General features: G+C 40.3%; 1 protein-coding gene across 2 annotated transcripts in view; it reads right to left on the bottom strand.

The window, feature by feature from the left end:
* OPTN (optineurin) overlaps positions 1-25,101 on the bottom strand; it is a 56,463-nt gene that overhangs the window by 5,769 nt on the left and 25,593 nt on the right. The window contains exons 7-13 of one of the 2 annotated variants that reach the window (XM_036352578.1): positions 22,162-22,264; positions 16,929-17,044; positions 15,447-15,596; positions 14,807-14,900; positions 12,693-12,851; positions 2,900-3,030; positions 1,781-1,860 (exon numbers count right to left, since the gene is read on the bottom strand). In XM_036352578.1, the coding sequence (XP_036208471.1) occupies positions 1,781-1,860; positions 2,900-3,030; positions 12,693-12,851; positions 14,807-14,900; positions 15,447-15,596; positions 16,929-17,044; positions 22,162-22,264 (833 nt within the window). Of the gene's footprint in view, positions 1-1,780; positions 1,864-2,899; positions 3,031-12,692; positions 12,852-14,806; positions 14,901-15,446; positions 15,597-16,928; positions 17,045-22,161; positions 22,265-25,101 lie in introns of both variants that reach the window. The other variant, XM_036352576.1, reaches the window with a different exon arrangement.

Raw genomic sequence — 25,101 nt, 5'->3', positions numbered from 1 at the left:
TCTGCCCCGTGAATACTATGTTTACTTGTACCTGAATTACTACTGCTAATATTTACTTTTTTTTTTTTTTTCCTATTTTTTCCTATTTTTTTTCCTGTAAAAGAATTTTGGTGGTGGTGGTAAGGGGAATAGGAGGAGATGGAAGGTAAAAGGGGTACTCAGAGGCATTTCCCCAAGACTGAACATTTAACTATACATACTAATATTACTTCCTTGCTGCTGATAACATTGTGATCTAGTTCCATTTCAATAGTCAGTTGCTATGTGGAAGGGGCAGACTTGTCCAGCGTTAAAAAAGAATTTAAAGAAATTTCACAGTTTTATGTGAAATTTAGGATGACATCCTAAACCCAGAGTCTTCTTACTGGCATTATATTAACTTTTCTTCTTGTCATGTCAGTCTTTGATCCTTTGAGTGTTGTTTTTTTTTCATATCTAGAATCAAGTACTTTCTAGTACTAAGTACTAGAAAGTACTTTTTAGTACTAAGACTGTGATTTATTACAAATTACAGAATATTATTACTAGTGTATTAAAACCATATAAACATAGCATCTTACTTTTAATTAAGTGTCATGATCAATTTCATTCAGGAAATTAAAATCTGTTTGTAGTACATAATTAATGACAGTATTTCATGCAGTACCATGTAGTTAGGTTAAGGGACAGATAACCTTGGGTTCCATGAGGCTCATATAGCCTTGGGTTTAATGGTCCAGTCCTACCCCTAATTCACCTTGTGATCCTGAGTAATTTAACCTTGCCTTCTGTAAGGTAGTGATGATATATATCTGATAGAATTTTGTGAGGATTACATGGAATAATGTATATGAATGAAAAGATCAGCACAGGGACCACTCATAGTAAACTCTCAATAAATGGTAACAGGTGGTGGGTGAAGATATATGCTCTGAGAGAGCTTATTTAAAAGAGGCTTAAGTATTTATTTAGAGCATATAAATAATTATAATAAACTAGAGGCCTGGTACACAAAAATTCGTGCACTGGCTGGGGGTCCCTCAGCCCATCCTGCCCCCTCTTACAGTTCAAGAGTCCTCAGGGGATGTCCTATTGACGGCTTAGGCCCACTCCCCACGGGCCTAAGCCGCAGTCTGATCTCCCTCTACAGAGAGTGACCGGCTGATCAGGGGAAGGCACCGCCCACATCACCCCGCCATGGCTGCCTGCCCTCGGCCCTCACAGCTGCTTCGGCTTTGTCAGGAAGGACGTTTCCTGTCCAGTCTAATTAGCATATTATGCTTTTATTATTATAGATAGCAGGAAAGTACTAAAACAGGAATAAAGTACTTTGGAAATTCAGGAGGAAGAGGTCACATTCTGTTGGTATCATAAAGCTGGTATTTGAAATGGTTTTTAAGGATGGGATGAGAGAGACTGGAGGAATACAAGGATATGAGGGAAGGGCATCTACATGAAGGATACTCCATAAACAAGTATATGTAGGTATACAAGTTTATGGCAAGTTCAAGGAACAAGGAATGATTTAGTTGGCTAATTGCTGTAGGGGAATGCAGTGAGAGAAGGCTTAAAAGTTTGGCTATGCCAGGCCTTAAATGTCAGCATGCAGAGTCTGGTCTGGATTCAATAGGAAATGGATGGAGAGCAGAGTACTATGGAAATAGGCTGATGGGTACTACATTTTTTGGTAGCTTGATTTGAAATCCATTATATAGGATGTAGAGGAACTTTTTTTTAAGCATCTTCTTCAAGGATAGTTATTCCCTGGATTCCTGAAAGCTTAAAATCACACATGACTCACCTCTTTGAACGAGGTAGTCCTGTTGGTCAGGGTCATTGGTTCTGGCTCCATGACGGCTCTGCATTTCCATCAAGGACTCCCTGCTGGGATTAAAAGCAATACTCTATGTGATGTTCTAAAATCCTGAAACATGACAACATTAAGCACACATTCAGTAGAAATATGAGAAAAAAAAGAGCTGAACTGTATACAATGCCAAGGTGCATAGAAACCAGGAAACCAGAACTTAAGACTAACTTGAGTTGGAAATATTATTGGTACTAGGACATGATGTAGTAAAAGTAAATAACAATTAAGATTTTTTAAAAAATCAATTAGGAAATAACCAAATAGTCAATTACTAAGGGAATGTATTAGAAAAAAGTGGCATACTTCTAATGAAACACTACAGTGCAATTAAACAGAATTAATTAAATCTGCACATATTTACACAATTCAAGAAATCACAATGTTATGTAAAGGAAGTTGCAAAACAATATTTGTAGTGATCATTTTGTACCTTAAGCATAGAGAAATTAGTATTATTTTAAGATATTATATAGATATGTATATATGTAAAAATATAAAACATGGGAATGCTACCCACAAAATTCTAGGCAGTATGGGGAAAGGGAGAGAGAAATATAATGCAGGCTGGGGAACAACAAGACTTCAATCTCATCTGCAATAAAAATATATTTTTTTCTTTTAATAAAAAGTAAAAACATACTTGAAGCAAATAAAAGAAATATGAGTAACTGTCAATTCTGGATGGGATTCATATTGGTGTGTATTTTGATCTCTGTATTTTTATTTTTCTATATATTTCAGTTTTTTCTCAAAATGAAAATGTAAAGGACAGAAGTAACTTAGCAGTATTTCTTTTAAGATATATTACAGATTTATTTAAAGTGTTAGGACTATTTCATCTATAACAATGGCAAGATATGACTTTGAAACTCAATGTCATGTTTTTACAGCTAATCTAAAAGCAAGGACCGTGATCAGGTTTCCACAAAACACTACCAAGTCTTGTAAGTCAAACTAAGCATAGGCACCCACGTGAAGTGTAGCCAGAGATTCTTATAGCTCAGATTAGGAACCGTCTTTGATATGCTCTAAGTCTTCCCCTCACCTTACCTGCCCCCATCTTCAAAAACATTATTGTCTTTCAGCAAAATTGTCAGCTGCAATGCCAGCTGCTCCTTTTCTTCATGAATCTTCTCTCTTGCTGCTCTTTCAGCATGAAAGTCCGAGCAGTAAACCTCCATCTGTTAGAAGAAGAAAGAGACAGCAGTTACTATCTAGATGAGGTGGATTCTCTGTAGCTCACCTGTTGAGGTGAACAGGCATTGCTGCAGCTGTGGTATGTCTATGACAGGTACATGTTCCTGCTAGAAACAAATACAGTGACCAGGCCTTTCCAACTACCTTCAAGTAAAAGACACAAGTTGTGTATGTGTGTGCACTTTAAACAATTAGGACTCAGCAATTACATTGATAGAGATGGTTTAAGTACTGTATATAGCATCAATTCAGTAAATTCTTTGGTCTCTTTTTAAAAAATAATATTCAGGATTAGCTTAATATAGTACTAGTAAATGGTTTATTTACTTTGTCAAGTATATTTATGAAGGCTGGCCTTAAGTTAAATTTAAAATAATAAATAGATGCTATTTATTGAATTCTAAACACGTGAAGTCCTATGTTGACTATCCTATTTCAGTTTATCAAAAATCCTGGGAATGTAAAATTGCTATACTCATTTCATATTACAAGTTCAATAGCTCTTAATCTTTGGGAGATTATTTAAGAGGTCAAGCCAGCATTTGAACTCAGATGGAAGCCCATAAACCATGGACTCTTCCATATACCACGTCACTTCCCATAGAGGGAGGCAGCCTCCAAGATGGCGCCAGTGATCCCCACCTGTTGGTATTCATGACCTCATGTATTCCCCTCCCACAATGAATAGGGCTAACCTGTGTAACCTCTAGGATACTGCAGAAGTGATGGTGTGTGACTTCTGAGACTAGGTCATAAAAGACACTATGGCTTCTGCCTTGTTCTCTCCTGGATCACTTGCTCTGGAGGAAGCTAGCTGCCATCATGAAGTGCTCTAGTAGCCATATAGAGAGGCCCACAGGTGAGGAACTGAGGCTTTCCACACACAGCCAGGTGAGTAAAACATCTTGGAAATGGATCTTCCTTCTTGAGTGCAGCCTCATAAGAAACCCTAAGCCAGAATCACCCTGCTAAGCTGCTCCTGGATTCCTGGCCCACAGAAAGTGTGTGAGATAAAAAGTGCTTATTGTTTTAGCTGCTAAGTTTGGAGAGCAATTTGTTATCTAGAAATAGATAAATATTATATCATGATAGCAATTTCTTAAGTTATAAAATTATAAAGTAAAAATGAACTACTTAATAGTGAATTGAGCATTATTCTAATACCCGTTTTTAACTTGCTATATTTAAAATTAGGGGGTTTTTATTTTCAAATTTAGGGGTTCTAGGATATAAATTTTAATCTATTACTTTTAAAAGTAAAATTAATAAAATTTTAAATATTCCATCACAATTGTAGTTCAAAAAGAAAGCATGTAAATAAAGAGATCTTTGAAGGGAGTTCCTGCCATTTGCGAGTAATCCAAAATTTTGTTATCATTGATGGATCATGGGCTTTTTTAAGTCAGACCTAAATTTGAGTTAAGAGTCTTCAATTCAGCCCTGACCGGTTTGGCTCAGCGGATGGAGCATCGGCCTGCAGACTGAGGGGTCCCAGGTTCAGTTCCGGTCAAGGGCATGTACCTGGGTTGTGGGCATATCCCCAATGGGGGGCATGCAGGAGGCAGCTGAATCGATGTTTCTCTCTCGTCGATGTTTCTGGTTCTGTATCCCTCTCCCTCTCCCTTTCTCTCTGTAAAAAGTCAATAAAATGTACTAAAAAAAAAAAAGAGTCTTCAATTCAGATTTGAGCCACTAAGAACTGGGTCTTTGTTTTGTCCATTCCTATATCCCCAGCTCAAAAAGAGACTTGTTGAGTAAATGAACAAGAATACTCATCAAAACAAAACAAATGTCTGTGTGTAGAATGTGGCAGAAGTACATGACTACAGTATCATGAGGTGCCCAAACAAAGAAAACACTATAAAGAGCTCAGGTTGAGATTCTGTTCCTATAGAAATAAAATTAAAGCCCTAAGTCCATTCAACATTGTTATATTAAAAACTAGACACCCGGTGCACGAAATCTGTGCACGGGTGCGGTCCCTAGGCCTGGCCGGTGATCGAAGTGTGAGCATCTGGTGTGGAAGGGCAGGTCCCAGCTGATCTCTGGGCCCTGGGCCGCCAGGCCCCTGCGTGCCCCCCTATGCCTGAGTCACGGTGCCTGAGTCCCCATGCAGAGATGGGGTGAGCGCGGCCAGACACTATGGGCCTGGGCACAGCATGGGCCTCTGGGCCACCCAGAGGCACTGAATGGAAGCCGGGCGGGCACCGTGCTCTCTCCCAGCTGGCCTTGAAGACCGGTTCCTGCGCGAACCCATGGGGAGCCCGACTGGCCCCTACGGTCCTGGCAGCTGTGGCCTGGCTTACCCAGAAGAGGCCGTGTGGGGTACGGGCCGGTCTCCTTGCGGGCACCTGGCACCTGAGCACGGGGGCTTCCCTGGCACACGAGCCCTGCCATCCCGGGGGAAGGTAGCAGGGGGAGTGAGAGCGAGCTCAGCAGATACCCCATATTCTCACTGCACCCCATCAGCCCTGCCCACAGGTAGCTGGCGAGAGGTCACAGGGCGTCACCGCATCCTGCCATGTTCCGTGCTGCCCCCTGGTGGTCAGTGCATGTCATAGCTAGTGGTCAAACTCCCAGTTGAACTCCCAGTCAAGGGGACAATTTGCATATTAGGCTTTTATTATATAAGATAATGTATTTATCAGGTTGGGAAACATTTCAAAGAATGATGCAAGCATGTGGGGGAACAAGATTACTCATCTACTTTTGGTGAAGGAATAATCTTGGATGTGCATTTCTGAAAAACAACTTGGCAAGATATATCATGAGTAAAAATATTGTAGAACAATAAGCACAGATAGTGTAATCTTGTTTTTTAAAAAAATATTTTCATTTCATAGAGGGAGAGGGAGAGAGATAGAAACATCAATGATGTGACTCATTGATTGGCTGCTTCCTGCACACCTCCCATTGGGGTTCAAACCCACAACCCAGGCATGTATGTGCCCTTGACTGGAAACAAACTCGGGACCCCATAGCCTGCAGGCCAATGCTCTGTCCACTGAGCCAAACTGGCTAAGGTTTGTAATCCCATTTTTAATTAAGCAAACAAATAAAAACAAAAGAAATATATACTCCCCAAAATGGAATTTGGGGCAGTTGGATTTCCACTTTCTACTTTATACATTTCTTTATAGCCTAAAAATTATATTTTATAATGAATATTATTGTTTATGTAATTCAAAAATAAACGTATTTTATTACCATATAATCCTAAAACCACCTCTGAAATAGATCTCTAGTTACTGAGAAAGAAAAAGTTATTTCCCACTTTTTTTGTGATTTTAAAATCTCAGGCAGGATGTATTCTCACTCACTAACTCTCCTCCAAGTACTTCACCGACCAGAAACCAGAGTATAAACAGGCCAAAACAGTCACAAACCAACTGTACACAAATTCTTCCAGACAATAAAAGAAGAAATGTGTCTTAACTTGGTTTTATAAGGCCAGTGGAAACTTGATATCAAAACCTGACAAGTACATTAGCAAAAGGAAAATTCTAGGCCAAGTTTCCTTAAGAATATAGATACAAAAATCCTAATATATATAGAGAGAATAATTCAAGAAATGCAGTTTGCTTAATATTTAAGAAATCAATTTGTCTCACTACATTAGTAAATTAAAGGAAAAAAGCCTATAATTACCTAACTATATAATTATATAAAGAAAAAACATCTACACTAATAAAATGGTAATATGCTAATTAGACCAGGTTGACTGGCCATTTTCCAGATGTCCAACTTCCTTCCAGACAAAGCCATGGTGGTGGGGGCCAAGGCAGAGGCAGTTAGGGGTGATCAGGCCAGCAGGGGAGAGCATTTAGGGGTGAGATCAGGCCGGCAGGGGAGGGCAGTTGGGGGCAAGATCAGGCTGGCAGGGGAGGGCAGTTGGGGGTGAACTGGCCTGCAGGGGAGGGCAGTTGGGGGCAACCAGGCCAGAAGGGGAGGGCCATTGGGGGAGACCAGGCCGGCAGGGGAGGGCAGTTGGGGGCATTAGGCAGGCAGGCAGGTGAGTGGTTAGGAGCCAGTGGTCCTGGATTGTGAGAGGGATGTCTGACTGCTGGACATGTCTGACTCCCTGTGGGATCGGGCCTAAACTAGCAGTAGGACATCCCCCGAGGGGTCCTGGATTGGAGAGGGTGCAACCCTCTGGAACGAATTTCGTGCACCAGGCCTCTAGTTTCTTACATAAAATCCAACATCTATTCAAAATAAACATTTTTGGCAAACAATGATAGAAGGAAATTTCATAAGTTTGATAAGTGATATCTACAAAAAGCCCATAGCAAACATCACACACTTAATAGTGAAATGTTGAAAGCACAGTCTCAGATGGGAGTAAGGCAAGACTGTCTGCCATCTCTATAGTTATACTAGAGGCCCGATGCATGAAATTTGTGCAAGGGACTCTGCCCTTGGAGCTGCGGTGGCTTGCCTCGGCCCTCGCAACCCCAGCTTCGTCCAGAAGGTTGTCTGGAAGGACATCCGGAAGGTCATTCGGCTGTCCAGTCTAATTAGCATATTACACTTTTTTTATTATAGATAACACTAGAGGCCCAGTGCACGAGAATCGTGCACTGGTAGGGTCCCTAGCGGCTGCCAGCCAGGGGGCCTCCCTTCCCCTGGCTGCCTGCCCCGTTGCTGATGCCCACCATGTTCCATGTCACCCCCTGGTGGTCAGTGCACATCTAACTCTTGGTAGGTTGAACTTCCGCTCAAAGGGACAATTTGCATATTAGCCTTTTATTACATAGGATTACTAGAGGCCCGGTGCACAAATTCGTGTATGGGTGGGGTCCAGCTGGCTTGCCCTGATCAGGGCTGATGGGGCTGGGCTGGCAGGGGTGAGGGGCTGCGCACAGTTGACCAGCCGGCTCCACCCCCAATTGGGGTGGGGGGGAGGAGTTGTGGGCGCTTGGCCGGCTGGCTCCCCCCACCCCCCGAACTCTCAGTTGAGGGGACAATTTGAATATTAGCCTTTTATTATATAGGATACTGGGGTCTCAGCCAGTGCAACAAGGTAAGATAAAGAAAGAAAAAGTAGAAAGACTGGAAAGGAAAAAAAACAAACCCTATCATTATTCAGATGATATAATTAGTCTAAAACAATTCAGAAATTTTAGAATTAAAATGTGAGTTGAGCAAGTTTACTGTATACAAAGTCAATATATGAAAATCAATTGTATTTCTATATAACAGCAATCCTTAGAAAATGGAGTTTTTAGAAAGATGCTATTTATAATAGTATCATCAAAATATAAAATATCTAGGAATCCTATATAATAAAAGCATAATATGCAAATAGACCAAATGGCAGAATGACCTGTCGCTATGACACACATTGACCACCAGGGGGCAGATGCTTAACACAGGAGCTGCCCCCTGGTGGTCAGTGCACTCCCACAGGGGGAGCGCTCCTCAGCCAAAAGCTGAGCTCACGGCTGGCAAGCCCAGCTTCTCCCACCTCTCCTGCCTCCACTCCAGGCAGATGGTAAGGAGCAAGGGGTCCTGGACTGTGAGAGGGATGTCTGCCTGCCAGCTTAGGGGGATCGGGCCTAAGCAGGCAGGTGGACATCTCCTGAGGGGTTCTGGACTGTGAGAGGGCACAGGCTGGGCTAAGGAACGCTCCCCCCACCCACCCAGTGCACAAATCTCATGCACTGGGTCTCTAGTAATCTAATAAAAGAACAAAATCTTTACTAAGATTACAAAAATACTAGAGGCCTGGTGCACGGATTCATGCACGGGGGACGAGGGGGAATCCCTCAGCTTGGCCTGTGCCCTCTTGCAATCTGGGATCCCTTGAGAGATGTCTGACTGCCGTTTTAGGCCCGATCCCTACAGGCCAGGGGATCGGGCCTAAACCGGCAGTCGGACATCCCCCAGAGATGTAGCAGTGCGCCAAGTGGCAAGTGCCCAGGGAGGAGCCTGAGCTGGGGCCAGGCACCAGGCCACTCACGCTCATCCCGGCCTGCTGCGCCTGCTACCACTGCTTGGTAGCACCACCGCAGTGTTGAGAGAGGCTCCCGCCACTACAACTGTGCTCGCCAGCCATGAGCCCGGCTTCTGGCTGATCAGTACTCCCCCTGTGGGAGCGCACTGACCACCAGGGGGCAGCTCCTGTGTTGAGCATCTGCCCCCTGGTGGTCAGTGCACATCATAGTTGTCCTGGTCATCTGGCATAATGGTCACTTGGGCTTTTATATATGTAAACTAGAGGCCCAGTGCACAAAAATTTGTGCACTCGGGGGGGAGGGGGGTCCCTCAGCCCGGCCTGTGCCCTCTCGCAGTCTGGGACCCCTTGGGAGATAACGATCTGCTGGCTTAGGCCTGCACCCAGGTGGCAGAGGGCAGGCCCAATCCCTAGGTGCAGCCCCTGGTTGGGCTCAGAGCAGGGCGGATCGGGAGGTTGCGATGCCACCCTTAGTCATGCTCAGGGTAGGGCCGATTGGGGGGTTGGGGCACCGCCCCCGGTCACACTCAAGGCAGGGTTGATGGGGAGGTTGTGGCGCCACCCCCTGTCACGCACAGAGCAGGGTCGGTCAGGGGGTTGGGGAGCTCCCCCCTGTCATGCACAGAGCAGGGCCCATCAGGGGGTTGAGGAGCTCCCCCAATCACTCACAGAGCAGGGCAGATCAGGGGGTTGGGGCGCCGCCACTGTCACACTCAGGGCAGGGCCGATGGGGAGGTTATGGCTCTACCCTGTCACACACAGAGGAGGGCCCGTAGGGTGGGGGGTTTTGGGCGCTGCACCTTGTCACACACAGAGCTGCAGGGTGATCAGGGGGTTGGGGAGCTCCCCCCTATCAGGCACAGAGCAGGGCCAATCGGGGTTGGGGCGCCTTCCCCTGTCACGAACAGAGCAGGGCCAATAGGGAGGTTGTAGCCCTGCCCCCTGTCACACACAGAGCCGCAGGGCGATCAGGGGGTTTGGGCGCTGCCCCCTGTCACAGTGATCCCAGTGCCGGAGGCCTCTCAGCTCCGCTGATCCCGGTGCTGGGAGGCATATTACCCTTTTACTATATAGGATAGAGGCCTGGTGCACGGGTGGGGGCCGGCTGGTTTGCCCTGAAGGGTGTCCTGGATCAGGGTGGGGGTCCCCACTGGGGTGCCTGGCCAGCCTGGGTGAGGGGATGATGGCTGTTTGCAGCTGGTCACACACCCTTCAGGGTGGGGGTCCCCACTGGGGTGCCTGGCCAGTCTGGGTGAGGGGCTCAGGGCTGTTTTCAGGCTGGGACTGAAGTTCCCAACCACTCCTTTTTTTCTTTTTCTTTTTTTATTCTGGGCCAGCTTTAGCTCTGAGGCTTGGCTCCTGCTCTGAGGCCTCTGCTCCTGAAAGCAGGTATCTGGTTTGTTTGGGTTCTATAATCAAAACTCTGTATCAATTCCAGCTCTGAGATCCGGCTCTCTGAAAGCTGGTTTCTGGGGTTTTGTTTAGCTTCTATATTTGTTACAATGTTTCTTAAACTGCAAGCTCAGAGGCCTGCAGCGGCAGGCGAGGAACGTTGGAGTCCTCCGTCACTGAAGCAAGCAAGCCTCATATTAGTTTCAAGCTGCCTGGCTGCCAGCCGCCATCTTGGCTGGCAGTTAATTTTCATATCTCGCTGATTAGCCAATGGGAAGGGTAGCGGTCGTACGCCAATTACCATGTTTCTCTTTTATTAGATAGGATTATTGAGTAGAATTAAAGAAGATATGCCATATTCATGGATTGAAAGAGTCAATGCTGTAAAGATGTCAGTTATCTCCACATTGATTGATATATATTTAATACAATTCCAATCAAAACCCCAGTTGGCTTTTCTGTGTGAGTAGAAAATATCAGTGGTTTCTAAAATTTATATGAAAACAAAAAAGGGAAGGAAGACCTGAATACTTCTTATATCACTGAGGTAAAGGAAGACTTATTCTACCAGAATTCAAAACTTCTGATGCTTTATAAGAAAGACAGCGCAAGGATATATAAATAGCCCAATGGAACAGTACTGAGTCCAGAAATAGACTCATGGGTACATAGATACAATATGTGACAAAGAAGGCAGCAGAGTACTTAAGAAAAGATGCCCTTTTTAATTAATAGTGCCATGTCAACAGGATATTCATATAGGAAAAAATGTTCACCTTTATCTTTATCTCCATATAGAAAAGTTAATTCCAGGTGGTTTCTAGATTCTAATGTAAAAGGAAAAACAATAAACTTTTAGAAGACACTATAGAGGAAATCTTCATGGCTTCAAGGTAGTGAAAGTTTTTTAAACAGGCCACAAAAAGTATTAATCATAAATGAAAAACTGATAAATTGGACTATAACAACAAATGAATTTTTGTCCATCAAAAGATACCTTGATAAGAGTGAAAAAGCAAATCACAGAGTGAAAAAATATGCAACAAATATGAAGAACTCCTATAAAAATTAAGAAAAAGCCAGCAAATCAGAAGAAAAATGGGCAAAGACCTGATCAGGCACTTCACAAAGGGGATACCTAAATGGCCAGTAAACATTTGAAAAGGTACTCAATCTTATAAGCCAGTGGTTGCCAACCTTTCTGACCTCCACGGACCACTGGTTGGCAACTGCTGCTCCAAAGGTTTCCTTAAACCAGCGGTCACCAAGCTTTCAGACCTCATTGACCACCAGTGGTCCGCAGACCACCAGTCGGTGACTGCTGTTATAAGCCATCAAGGAAATGCAAAGTAAATGAGACATCATTATATACCCACCAGAATGCTTAAAAATAAATGTAAAAATATGGATATACAAGCATGAGTACTGATAATACTGTTGATTGGAATGAAAACAGGTACAACCACTGAGGAAAACTGTTTGACATCACCTATTAAAACTCAGTACGCACCTCAAGTGCCCATTAGTAGATGAGTGGATAAAAAAGCTGTGGTACATTTATACCATGGAATACTATGCAGCAGTAAAAAAGAAGACTCTCTTACCCTTTGAGACAGCATGGAGGGACCTGGAGAGTATCATGCTAAGTGAAATAAGTCAGTCAGTCAAAGACAAGTATCACATGATCGCACTCATATCTAAGTAACAAAATAAACTGATGAACAGAGTGAATTCAGAGACATGGAAGCATGGAACAGAGTGTGGAATCTCAGAAGGAAGGTGGGGGAGGGTGGGTGGGTGGGAGGTAATCAAGCAAAGACCTTGTATGCATGTATGCATAGCCCATGGACACAGACAATAGGGTGCTGAAGGCCTGGGGTGGGGGTGGGGCTGGAGGGGGTCAATGGGGGGAAAAGGGGGGACTTATGTAATGTTTTCAACATGAAAGAATTAATAAAAAATTTTTTTTCATTAAAGAAGAACCACTCAGTACATGCACACTCTATGAACCTGCAATTCCATTCCTAGTTATGTAGCCAACAGAAAAAAAAGTACAGGTAAACAAAGAGACATGCACAAGAATGTCAGTAACATTAATCACAATTCTGCAAACTGGAAATAATTCAACTATCAACTGTAGAATGGATAACTTCATTGAGCTCTACACTTAAAAGTTTGGTGCACTTTCCACATGTGAAATGCTTCAATTAAAATTTTTTAACAAATATTAATGGAAATAATATAAAATAAAAAAGTCCTATTTGAGAATATAAGTAGGGTTGGCTTCACTCAGCTTACCTGCGCCCTAAGAACTGTCATGGTTTCCAGGTCCTCCTCCTGCTTGGCGATGGTCTGCTTCATCTCATCCATTTGAAGCTGCTTGGAAGCCAGCGCCTTCTCTGCCAGTTCCAGTTTTTCATTTAGCTCCTGCAGCACCACCTTATCCACTTTTTCTGACTGTAAAAGACAAGTTTATTCTAGAAATGGTTTTCAAACAATTCAGTCTGTTTTAGTAAAAGATTATCTAACGGTTTATTTTTTTAAATGATTGGCTCTACACGGTTTTGTTAATTAGCAATGATAACTTACTTGGAAAGTTATATTCATTTAACTTATGACTTACAAATAATAATTATCTAATTTAAAACAATAAAAAAGAAGACACTAAAATAAGGGAAATTATAATTAATTTCAGTGAGGTTGTAACTTGCTAATATTGCTACTTTTCATTCACATTACTCTTACTTTGTAAAGTCGGTGCAAAGATGAAAAATGTTTACATTAAAAATGTATACCCTAGCCCTAGCCAGTTTGGCTCAGTGGATAGAGCATCGGCTTGTGGACTGAAGGGTCCCGGTTCGATTTTAGTCAAGGACACATGCCCAGGTTGTGGGCTTGATCACCAGTAGGGGGCGTGCAGGAGGCATTCAATGAATGATTCTCTCTCATCATTGATGTTTCTATCTCTCCCTCTCCTTTCCTCTCTGAAATCAATAAAAATATATTTTAAAAAATGTAATAGGTCCTAGAGAGGAACAATAACCTATTAAAAAATAAATGAAAAACAAAAAAGTGTATTTATAAGGATATAAGCTCAAAGACTCCATCTAAGTCAAAGCATGGAAGCTCTTTATTTATTCCAGCTTTACTGAGGTAAAATGGGCAAATAAAATTATAAAACTGTAAGATATGTAAAATGTACAATGTGATGATTTGATATGTGTATACATTGTGAAAGGACTCCTCCCATTAGGTTATTTAACACATTTGTAACCTCACATACCTATCCATGGTGTTAAAATGATCACATCATGCTGGGCATTATTACTAATTTAAGTTGCAGCCCAATAAGTCCAGGGTCTTAGGTTCACTGATAGCAGACAAGCTAGCCTTATAATAGCTCCATTCAGTAGATGTCCTCTCCAGCCCCAGCCAGCAATCTCACTATGCACTACTCACAGAGGAGCCCATGCTCTCAGCTCTCCTACAAACCCACCCATTCTGAGAAATGCTAGTTTACTCCCTGACGATAGGACATTAGCACCACTTTGTACAAAAAGCACATTATACAGGCATACCTCATTTTATTGCACTTGGCTTTATTGTGCTTTGCAGATACTGTGTTTATTACAAATTTGCCCTCCACCAGCAAAGAGATTAAACTTGCTATAGGCTCAGATGATGGTTAGCATTTTTTATCAATAAAGTATTTTTTAAATTAAGGTATGTAGATTTTTTAGACATAAAGCTATTGTACACTTAATAAACTATAGTGTAGTGAAACATAATTTTTATACACCCTCAGAAACCAAAAAATTCAAGTGACTTGCTTAATTGCAGTGGTCTGGAATTGAACCTGTAATATCTCTGAGGTATGCCTGTACATACATGGAACATCAGAAGTTATAAGCACTTAGACACAAGAAATCCTATCCTATATAATAAAAGCATAATATGCAAATCGACCAAATGGTGGAACAACCGGTCACTATGATGCGCACTGACCACCAGGGGGCAGATGCTTAATGCAGGAGCTGCCCCCTGGTAGTCAGTGCGCTTCCACAGGGGGAGCGCTGCTCAGCCAGAAGCTGGGCTCATAGTTGGCAAGCGCAGGCAGGCGGTAATGAGCGAGGGGTCTCAGATTGTGAGAGCCCCAGACTGCGAGAGGGATGTCTGACTGCTGGCTATCCCCCGAGAGGTCCCGGACTACAAGAGGACCCAGGCCAGGCTGAGGGACTCCCCTCTGCCCCCAGTGCACGAATCTTGTGCACCAGGCCCCTAGTCAATTATAAACTGAAAAACAACCTTTGAAACCAGGTTTAGTTAAAGATCAATGCAACTACTTTACATATAAAATGTTCAATAGTTTCCATCCCTTACTAGGCTATCAAAGTATTTTTTTCTATGAGTACCTCTTTCCGTTTTAATTCTTCAACTGTTTTCAATGCATTACTGAATTCTTGAAGAAGTTTGTTGTGTGTCAACTGTAGAGTGGCTAATTTGGACCTGTTTAAAAAGAAATTGAGAAATGGAATCTTGGGGAAAAATATCATGGAAACTTACAGTCTTGCCTCTCAACCTTCTGAACACTCAAGGAGCAAAATCTTTTCTCCTACTTAAAGAAAAAAGGTTTTTTTTTGTTTTTTTTTTTAAAATAGAGAGAAACATTGATTGTGTTCTCTGGGGACCAATCCCACAACCTGGCCATGTGCCCTGACTGGGAATCAAATTGGCGACCTTCCAGTGTATGGGACAATGCTCAACCAACTGAGCCACACCAGCCAGGGCTCTTTTCTCTTACTTTTACCATCCCACCACCTACAAGCATTTTCTTACTCTCAAAGAAAACAGTTTTCTCCAAAAAATCAAGATTACAAGTAATTTTTATGTTTGTTATAAAACTTAAATTTTATCTCCTCAGAAAAGTCTCCTAGCACTCCTTCAAATAAAAGAAAAAAATGTAAATGTATTTTCAAATCCTAATTTCAATCTGTATAAAAGAGCTATTCTATCTTCTTTGTGCAAGTAGCCATTCAATCACAGCATACTCACTTTTCCTCTTCTGTTTTTGCTTGCTCCATTTTGATATCTGATCGCATGCTTTCCACTTGTAGCTCTAACTTTTTGTTATTATAAACAAGCTCTTGCTTTTCATTCAGCTCTGATGAGGTTGTAGAATTTTTCCTTTCAAGGGCCTGACATCTAAGAAAGATAAAAATAACATGAAGATATACAAGGCTCCTTCATTTTCTGTGGTTTTTAAACAAATCCAAAGATTACGTAGCAAATATAAAGAATTTTGGGATTGCGTTTTTCAAGGATTTAATAGTACAAAATAAAATATTCTATCCTCCTTCTTGACTAGAAGCAAGTAGTTTTTCTGAACCCCTATGCCTACACATAAAAAAAGTACATATTTTTGAACCCTTATGCCTAACGTAAAAAAGCACAGATATAAGATCACACAAACTACTGCCCACTTGTAATAATTAAGTAGCCATGCAAATATATATATTTTTTTAGTCACAGACCAGAGTAGTAAATTGCCTGAAGATGCCTCTCATATGGTGATCCATGGATATCTTTCGTATTTTAAAAAGTGATGGGTTCTGTTAAGCAAAAAGACTATGACTTCTGGCAAAGATTCAACAGGGGAAAAGCAAATACCCTAAGTTCTCTTAAAGATCAAAAAAAGAATTTCAATATAATAATAGCAAATATGAATCAGTGATAATTATGTGCAAGGCATCAATGCCAAGCATGTTAAACATGATCTCACTTAATACACTATGACATAGGAATTATGACACAATTTTACAAATAATAAAACTGAGGCTCAGAGAGGTTAAATAAATAACTTGCCCAATGTTAATACCACAAATAAATTGTAGATCCATATTTCAACCTAAGGTCTGTTTGGCCAAATTCTTAGCTATAACTGCCATGTTGGAAATTACAGCCTTGGAAAATGTAACTCGAAGCAAACATGTTTGTATGTTATGCTGGGGCTGGGAATATGTTTGCCTACTAAGCCAAAAGAACAACATCAACTTAACTTTTTTAAATTGTGGGGGTGAGGGTAACCTCTTACATCAAGAGAAACCAGCAAATGCAAAATTATCAATTTATATGTTAGCATTTATAATTATTTGAAAAAAAAAGTTTTCTAAGTAAATCTCACTTAAGTTCTTGATATTTGCAGCTTTCTTTTATGTTTGTTCACATGTCAGCTAATGTAAGTCACAAAAGATCCACTTCACTGCTTTTTACAGGTCCTCAGATAGGCTAGCATGCTTAACAAATGTCCCCAAACAGCAGAATCGGACTCCCCAGGCCCCATTCCCCCACATCACTATAAGTGTTTCATGTTTATATATTAACCTGAACATTAGTGTTTTCTGAATTCATATTTTAATTAGATCTCTATTTTTGTTTTGGTCAGTAACACAGTAACAAAACTGTTTTCATACAGTAATATATTATATAAAAATGTACATTTTATGAAGGAAGATAAAATTCATATCTCATTCTTACTTTTCTTGAAGTCTCTTCTTCATTAGCTCAGCTTCACTGAGTTTCATATGAGCCTCCTGAAGCTCCTTAAACAGAGCTGTCACCTGAAGGTTCAAGGCTTCCACTTCACTTCCAACCTGTCGTACAGAAAATCCCAAACATAATTTGCAGCACAGATTAAAAGCACCTCTTTGTGGGGAAACAGTGTGAACCATTAGTGTCCAGTTAAGACTGACTGGTGATAGGATTACACTTTTGACAACGAATGCCCCAAATATCTTGTATAAAAAAAAAGTTATGGATACAACTGTTACCTCTAGAGTATTAATAGATCAATTGGGATGCACTTGTGATAATAACTTTGCCATAATCAAAATTAATCCTGATCACAGTTCCGGGGATCATAGATCACAGTGGTGTCAAAGCATAATCTAATTTATTCAGTTAGCAACTCAAACCCATATTCCTGTCAGGTTTATGTTTCTAGTAAACTCAACTCTTTTCTCTGTACCACCTTTCTCCTGGAAGCTCTAGAATTGTTGTCAGTGACTTCTATGATGCCTTGGAAGTCTCAGTAATTCTTTATCTATTATTGGTTATCAAATAGTTTTAGTGAACTGGGGACTATTACTCATGGGTTGTCCCTTCATCTCAGTTTTTTAAATGTTCTCTATTTTCTAGAAAGTAGAGGGTCTTTCAATATATATTTGTTAAATAAATGAATTAGCTAAATTGTATGGGTTATTGTAGCTCTTTTTTTTTTTTTTTTGCTTTGTAATACAGCTTGATATCTGGTATTGAGATCCCACCTACTTTGTTCTTTCTCAGGATTGTTGCAGCTATTCGGGGTCTTTTTTTATTCCAGATGAATTTTTGGAGAGTTCGTTCTAGGCCTGTGAAATATGCCATTGATATTTTAATGGGAAGTGTGCTGAATTTATAGATTGCTTTGGGTAGTATGGACATTTTAATGATGTTGATGCTACCAGTCCAAGAACATGGTATGTTCTTCCATCTGTTTATGTCTTCCTCTATCTCTTTTCTCAACGTCCTGTAGTTTTCTGAGTAGAGGTCTTTTACCTCTTTAGTTAAGTTTATTCCTAGGTAGCTTAATTTTTTTGGTGCAATGGTAAATGGGATTGTTTTTTTAGTCTCTCTTTCTGTAAGTTCACTATTGGTGTATAGAAATGCCATAGATTTCTTGGCATTAATTTTGTATCCTGATACATTGCAGAATTCATTTATTAAGTCTAATAGTTTTTTGATGGAGTCTTTAGGTTTTTTAAATGTATAATATCATATCATCGGCAAATAAGGACAGTTTTACTTCTTTTCCAATTTGGATGCCTTTTATTACTTCTTCTTGTCAAATTGCAATGGCTAATACTTCCAGTACTATATCAAACAGGAGTGGTGAGAGTGGGCATCCCTGTCTTGTTCCTGTTCTTAGGGGGAAATGGTGTTAGTTTTTGTCCATTCAGTATGATGTTGGCTGTGGGTTTGTCATATATGGCTTTTATTATGTTGAGATATGATCCTTCTATTCCAACCTTGCTGAGAGTTTTCATTAAAAATGGGTGTTGGGCCGAAACCGGTTTGGCTCAGTGGATAGAGCGTCGGCCTGCGGACTGAAGGGTCCCAGGTTTGATTCCGGTCAAGGGCATGTACCTGGGTTGCGGGGACATCCCCAGTGGGGGATGTGCAGGAGGCAGCTGATAGATGTTTCTCTCTCATCGATGTTTCTAACTCTCTATCCCTCTCCCTTCCTCTCTGTAAAAAAAAAAAAAATGGGTGTTGGATTTTGTCAAATGCTTTTTCTGCAACAATTGATATGACTATGTGGTTTTTTTCTTTCAATTTGTGTATGTGATGTATCACGTTTATTGATTTGCAGATATTGTACCATCCTTGCATCCCTGGGATAAATCCTACTTGGTCATGGTGTATGATCTTTCTGATGTACTGCTGGATCCGATTTGCTAAGATTTTGTTGAGGATTTTCCCTATGTTCATGAGGGATATTGGCCTGTAATTCTCTTTCATTGTGTTGTCTTTACCTGGTTTTGGTATTAGGGTGATGCTGGCTTCATAGAATGAGCTTGGAAGTGTTCCTTCCTCTTGGATTTTCTGTAGTAGTCTGAGGATAGGTTTTAGTTCTTCCTTGAATGTTTGGTAAAACTCCCCTGTGAAGCCGTCTGGTCCTGGGCTTTTGTTTGCTGGAAGTTTTTTGATGACTGCTTCAATTTCTTCCATAGTTATTGGCCTGCTGAGATTTTTAGATTCTCCCTGATTGAGTTTTGGAATGTTGTATTTTTCTAGGAATATGTCCATTTCCTCCAGGTTGTCTAATTTGTTGGAGTAGAGTTGTCCATAGTATTGTTTAACAATCATGTGTATTTCTGTGGGGTCTGTTGTTATTTCGCCTCTATCGTTTCTGATTTTGTTTATTTGGGTCCTCTCTCTTTGCTTCTTGGTGAGTCTGGCTAGAGGTTTGTCAATCTTGTTTATCCTTTCAAAGAACAGGCTCTTGTTTTCATTGATTTTATGTATTGTTTTTTTGGTCTCTATGTCATTTATTTCTGCTCTAATCTTTATTATCTCCTTCCTTCTGCTCACTCTGGGCATTTCTTGTTGCTCTCTTTAAATTCTTTGAGTTGTAGAGTTAGATGATTTACTATCATTTTTTTCTTGTTTTTTTGAGATAGGCCTGTAGAGCTATAAACTTCCCTCTCAGGATTGCTTTCATTGTGTCCCATAGGTTTTGGATTGTTGTGTTTTCATTGTCATTAGTTTCCAAGATGTTTTTAATTTCTTCTTTGATCTCACTGGTAACCCAATCAATATTTAATAACATGCTATTCAGCTTCCAAGTGTTTGAGTATTTTGGGTTGTTTTTATTGTAGTTTATTTCTAATATTATGCCATTGTGGTCTGAGAAGATGCTTTTTATGATTTTAATCTTCTTGAATTTGGGGAGACTTTGTTTGTGACCCAATATGTGGTCTATTTTTGAAAATGTCCCATGAGCCCTTGACAAGAATGTATATTTCGTGGATTTGGGGTGAAGTGTTCTGAAGATGTCAATTAAGTCCATCTGATCTAGTGAGTCATTTAGGATTGCTGTTTCTTTGCTGATTGTTTGTCTAGAGGATTTATCCAGTGATGTAGTGGTGTATTAAAGTCCCCTACTATGATTGTATTGTTGTCGATCTCTCCTTTGATATCTTTCAGGAGTTTTTTTTATGTATTTGGGTGCTCCTGCATTGGGTGCATATGTGTTTATCAGGGTTATATCTTGTTGTTGTATTGATCCCTTTATTATTATGAAGTGGCCTTCGTTATCTCTTGTTATGGCCTTCACTTTGAGGTCTATTTTGTCTGATATAAGTATTGCTACCGCAGCTTTCTTTTCCTTTCCATTTGCCTGAAAGATATTTTTTCATCCTTTCACTTTCAGTCTGTGTGAGTCCCTTCTTCTGAGGTGGGTCTCTTGTAGACAGCAAATGTATGGGTCATGGTTTTTTATCCATTCAGCCACTCGATGTCTTTTGGTTGGAGCATTTAGTCCATTTACGTTTAAAGTTATTATTGAAAGGTACTTGTTTGTAGCCATTTCTTTTTTTGTGTGGCTGTTTTCTTTCTTAGCTTTTTACTTCTTCTTTTTACACCAGTCCCTTTAGCATTCCTTGCATTGCTGGCTTGGTGGTGATAAACTCCCTTAGCCTTTTTTTGTCTGTGAAGCTTATTTCCCCTTCAATTTGGAATGATAGCCTTGCTGGATAGAGTATTCTTGGATTCAGTCCTTTGCTTTGCATAACTTTGTAAATTTCTGTCCATTCTTTTCTGGCCTGATGTGTTTCTGTTGAGAAATCATTTGATAATCTAATGGGCAATCCCTTGAATGTAACTCTCCGTCTCTCTCTTGCAGCCTTTAAGATTCTCTCTTTGTCCTGAACATTTGCCATGGTAATTATGATGTGTCTTGTTGTGGGTCTTTTCGGGTTCACCTTGTTTGGGACTCTCTGTGCTTGTGTAATTTTTTTCTTCCCCACCTCTGGGAAGTTTTCTGATATTATTTCTTTGAATAGGTTTTCTAACCCTTGTTCCTCTTTCTGTTGTTCTGGCACCCCTATTATTCGTATGTTGTTTTGTTTCATGTTGTCCCATAGCTCCCTTAGGCTCTCCTCCTGTCTTTCAATTTTTTTCTCCAATTGCTGTTCAGTTTGGGTGTGTTTTGTTTCCCTGTCTTCTAATTCACTAATTCGGTCCTCCACTTCTCCTAGTCTACTGTTGAAACTTTCAATGGTGTTTTCTATTGCAGCTCTATCACTCTTCATTTCTTCTTGGTTCTTACATAATTTATTGATTTTTTCATCTGTTTCTTCTTGCTTCTTGCATAAGTTGTTGATTTTTTCCTCCATCTGGTTTATGCACTCTAGGACGCTTAATCTGAATTCTCTTCTGTCATGTTGCATGCCTCTGTATCACTTAGCTGCTTTTCTGGCGAGTCCTCCTTTTCTTTCCTTTGGGGGTTTCTTTGTCTACCCATGTTTGATTGTACTGCCATATCTAGATGTTGAGTCGTTCAGTGGCTGCTCCTCGGGTGGCAGTGGCTCCTTGGGCTGCAGTTGCTCCTCGGGGCGGTTGTGGTAGCAGCTGCTCCTCAGTTAGTAGCAGCTCTGATGGGTGCTGTTCACAGTTGTGGTGGCTCCTCTGGCTGGTGGGCGAGACTTCACTGGTTATTGTGGCTCTTACAACTTCCTGGCTTCATCAACTTTCCCTAGGTTAAAGACTATGTTTTCAGACTCCAAGATAGTCAATGAGTTGCCATTAAACAACGCACTTTTCTCATTGAAACTATTTTACTCAAACCAGTAGTGGGATAGAACCAATATCTTTCACTTCTATTCAAGTTTCTGAGCCATATCCTCAAATAATCTCATTATAAAGTAGTCAACATTCTTTCTCATTTACCAGGCCTTTTCTCTTTGGAATTCAGGAGAGGAAATCAGTCAAGAAGAGGAATTAGAGTGATTTCCTAAAATCACTAGGTTAGGAATACATCTCACTACAATTTACAATGAATGAAATTCAAATCAGGACAAGGAAGTATGACAGAAGAAGAAAATATTCAATGTTAAAATTATTTCTAAATTTCTAAAGCTATAACACATCACAAGATTTGACTCCAGGTTCTGTACTACTCTTACGTTTGTTATGGGTGTGAGAACAATCTTACAAATATAGTACCCACAGTTTCTGTGTCTTTCTTCTCTTCTTCCTCTTTTTCTGTGTTCCCCTCTGTCTGGGTCTCCATCTCCGAACGATCATTGGCTTTCTTTTCAAAATCAGAAATTCTAAAAATTTACAGAATATAGAGAAATTACTTAATCTTTGATTTCAAAAGGAATAACAATTGCAGAAGCACCAAAAAGAACACTGTTCAAATTTTGGATAAAGGATCAGGGGTTTTAAAAATCTCTTTGCATTCAATGTATTAGTTTTGGTTTAGCTTTCATCCTAAAATTGGCTAGAACTGAATTAAGAGATGAATGCACACAGAGGTAAAAGGTATAATTCATCCCGAAGACTGAAAAACACTGCCTCTTTTCATGTCATTGACATAAACACAATTATTTTAAAAATTTGTGTGTATACACATGTGCATGCTTCTGTGTTACATGAGTGTGTGTGTCCTTTATAAGAATTCAGCAGAGAAGGAAAGACTTTTCTTGTTGGACCCATCTAAGTTTACAAGTCCCTAAAAACAAACAAATGTAGGAACATTCTTCCACTGAATCATAATCAATGAAAGCCCCAATAAAAATGAAAGAGACTTGTGGTTAAAGATGGTAGATTGAATATATGCAATTTTCCCCCTACCCCAAATGACTTAAAAAGCCATATACTACAAGAACAAAGAGAAAGGACGAAGAAGAAAAAATAAGATTTGGGAAGCATAGATGTGAGTGGGAACTCACTTGGCAGGCCCAAAAGTCTGGATCTGAAGCCAACAGAGCCAAGATGTAACTCAATTTGAACCCAAAAGGCTCAGGGGTTGGTGACAATAGGTACCTCTGGGTAAAGAAAGGGTATGTTTACTAGTAAGAAAGACTAGAAGATAGCAAAATAAAGGGACCCTTCATTAGTCAGAGTTGAGGGCTAGGGTTTCCTTCTGAAAACCAGGGAGCTTACACACAGAGTACTGAGAACCTCAGTCTTCTATTAATCTCAAGAATCCTGGCATCTAGAAAAGTACCCTCCAGGCAGGAAACTGGAAGTTTCCTCTGGAGTATGTGACCAGGAGGATTGAAAAGATTTAATGTTTCTAACATGGGGTTCCCTAAGGAAATCTCCAAGCCAGATCTCCCTACACGTGACACAGTTAGCTTCTAATTCCCCCTCTTATATTTGATCAGACAGCAAGATTACCAGACACTTGAGGAAAATCTTAAATGGAAACAGAAAAAAGTAAATGACAACAAATGCAATTTACTTAAATTAGAATATGCTGGAGTGGGGGTTGGAACTTCCAAAGAACTATCATTAATATCCTTAAAGACACAGGAAACATTACAACCAAAACAAAAAGCAACATTATAAAAAAGGAACATTCAAAGGACCCCACCCTCCCTCCAAAAAGGAAGATGAAAGTTGATCAAATGTATCAGAAAGGAGAAGAAAGAGAGAAAGAAGAAGAACAGAGTTAAGGAAATTAGAAGATTTATCCAATTCATAATGAGTAGTGTTAGAGAGAACAGAAAAAAAAATGAGGATAAGAGATTATACCTAAATTAATTCAAGACAATTTTTCAAGAACTGAAGGACACAGGTTTGCAAAATGAAAGCCCAAGTGTCCAGAATAAGTGCATGAAAAAGAGGCTCACTCCAAAGCACATGAGAAATTCCATTCCAGAAGATTAAGAATCAAATTATAATGGCTTTCTTAGCAGTAATATCAGAAGCTATAATACAATGAAGTAATGCATTCAAAATTAAGGAAAATTATGTCCAGCATAGAATTTTATATCTAGACAAACTATCCATAAAGTATGAAGATAGAGAGATTTTCAGATATGCAGATCTTAGAAAATATACTCCCCATATATTTTCTTAGTAAATTAGAGATGTCGTGAGCCCTATTTGAAAAAAAGTTTTTTTTAAGATTAAGAAAAACATTGGATTCAGGGAACAGGTGATCCAACACAGGAGAGTGGAAGGAATTCCACAGGAAGATGGGAAAGGGAGATTCCAAGATAACTGAAATACAGCAGGTCCTAGAAAGCAAACAGGCCAGACACCAGGAAAAAAGTCATCAAGAAGAAACTACTACTGGATAGTACTAACATGTTTGAATGTAACTGACAGATTTCCCCATTTGGAAAGGGGGAAAATAAGCAAAAATTTGAAAGGTAAATATGCAGAGAGGTAAAAAAAATACACACACACACACACACACACACACACATACATACACACAGAAGGAAAGCTGATCAAGACATAGAGCACAGCTTAACTGAGAACTGTGTGTATGAGCATAATAAAAACACTGATTCGTGATTTAACTAAGTTTCAATGTATTATAATCAATTTTAGAGTTGGACTAGGAGGGGAAGAAGGGTCCAGAAGCATGTGTGTTGTGGTGATAATGGGGGTGAAAGACAGTTAAATCTTCATTCTTTACAGTGGGAGGTCAACAGATTATGTTTAATATAGGGGGGAAATTTTAAGTAGCCATTTAAGCCTGATATATGAAAGTAAATATCAAATGAACCAGGTAAATATGTTGAAAATGGTTGTGTGGGAAGCAGGAAAAGGAAGCAAGGGGTTTGGTCAAGGAGCTGCTATTTTCCCATAAGAAACTATGTAACAACCAAGTCTTTATATGAATGCAAAACTGATTTTTAAAAAGGAACTTAATGGTAATAAAAAATAAAACAAACAATAATGGTATCTGTTGCAAATTGCCAAACCTAATTGGTGCACAGACACTGTTCCCAGCTAAGCAAATAAGTGGATTAAGATCCAAGTGGGGCAGGGTTAAAGGAGAGCCTCTACTATTCTGTGAGCAACAAACCAAACTGAGTTGGGGTCTCAGACAATTTGCTCATATGGTTGCAAAGACAGACAGAAACTCCCGGATTGGAGAGGGCTCCCCTGAGGGCTCCCAGATTGGAGAGGGTGCAGGTCGGGT

This window comes from Myotis myotis, unplaced genomic scaffold (assembly GCF_014108235.1).
Source record: "Myotis myotis isolate mMyoMyo1 unplaced genomic scaffold, mMyoMyo1.p scaffold_m19_p_1, whole genome shotgun sequence".
In the NCBI taxonomy this organism is placed as follows: Eukaryota; Metazoa; Chordata; class Mammalia; order Chiroptera; family Vespertilionidae; genus Myotis; species Myotis myotis.
This window is presented reverse-complemented; position numbering and strand designations above follow the sequence as displayed.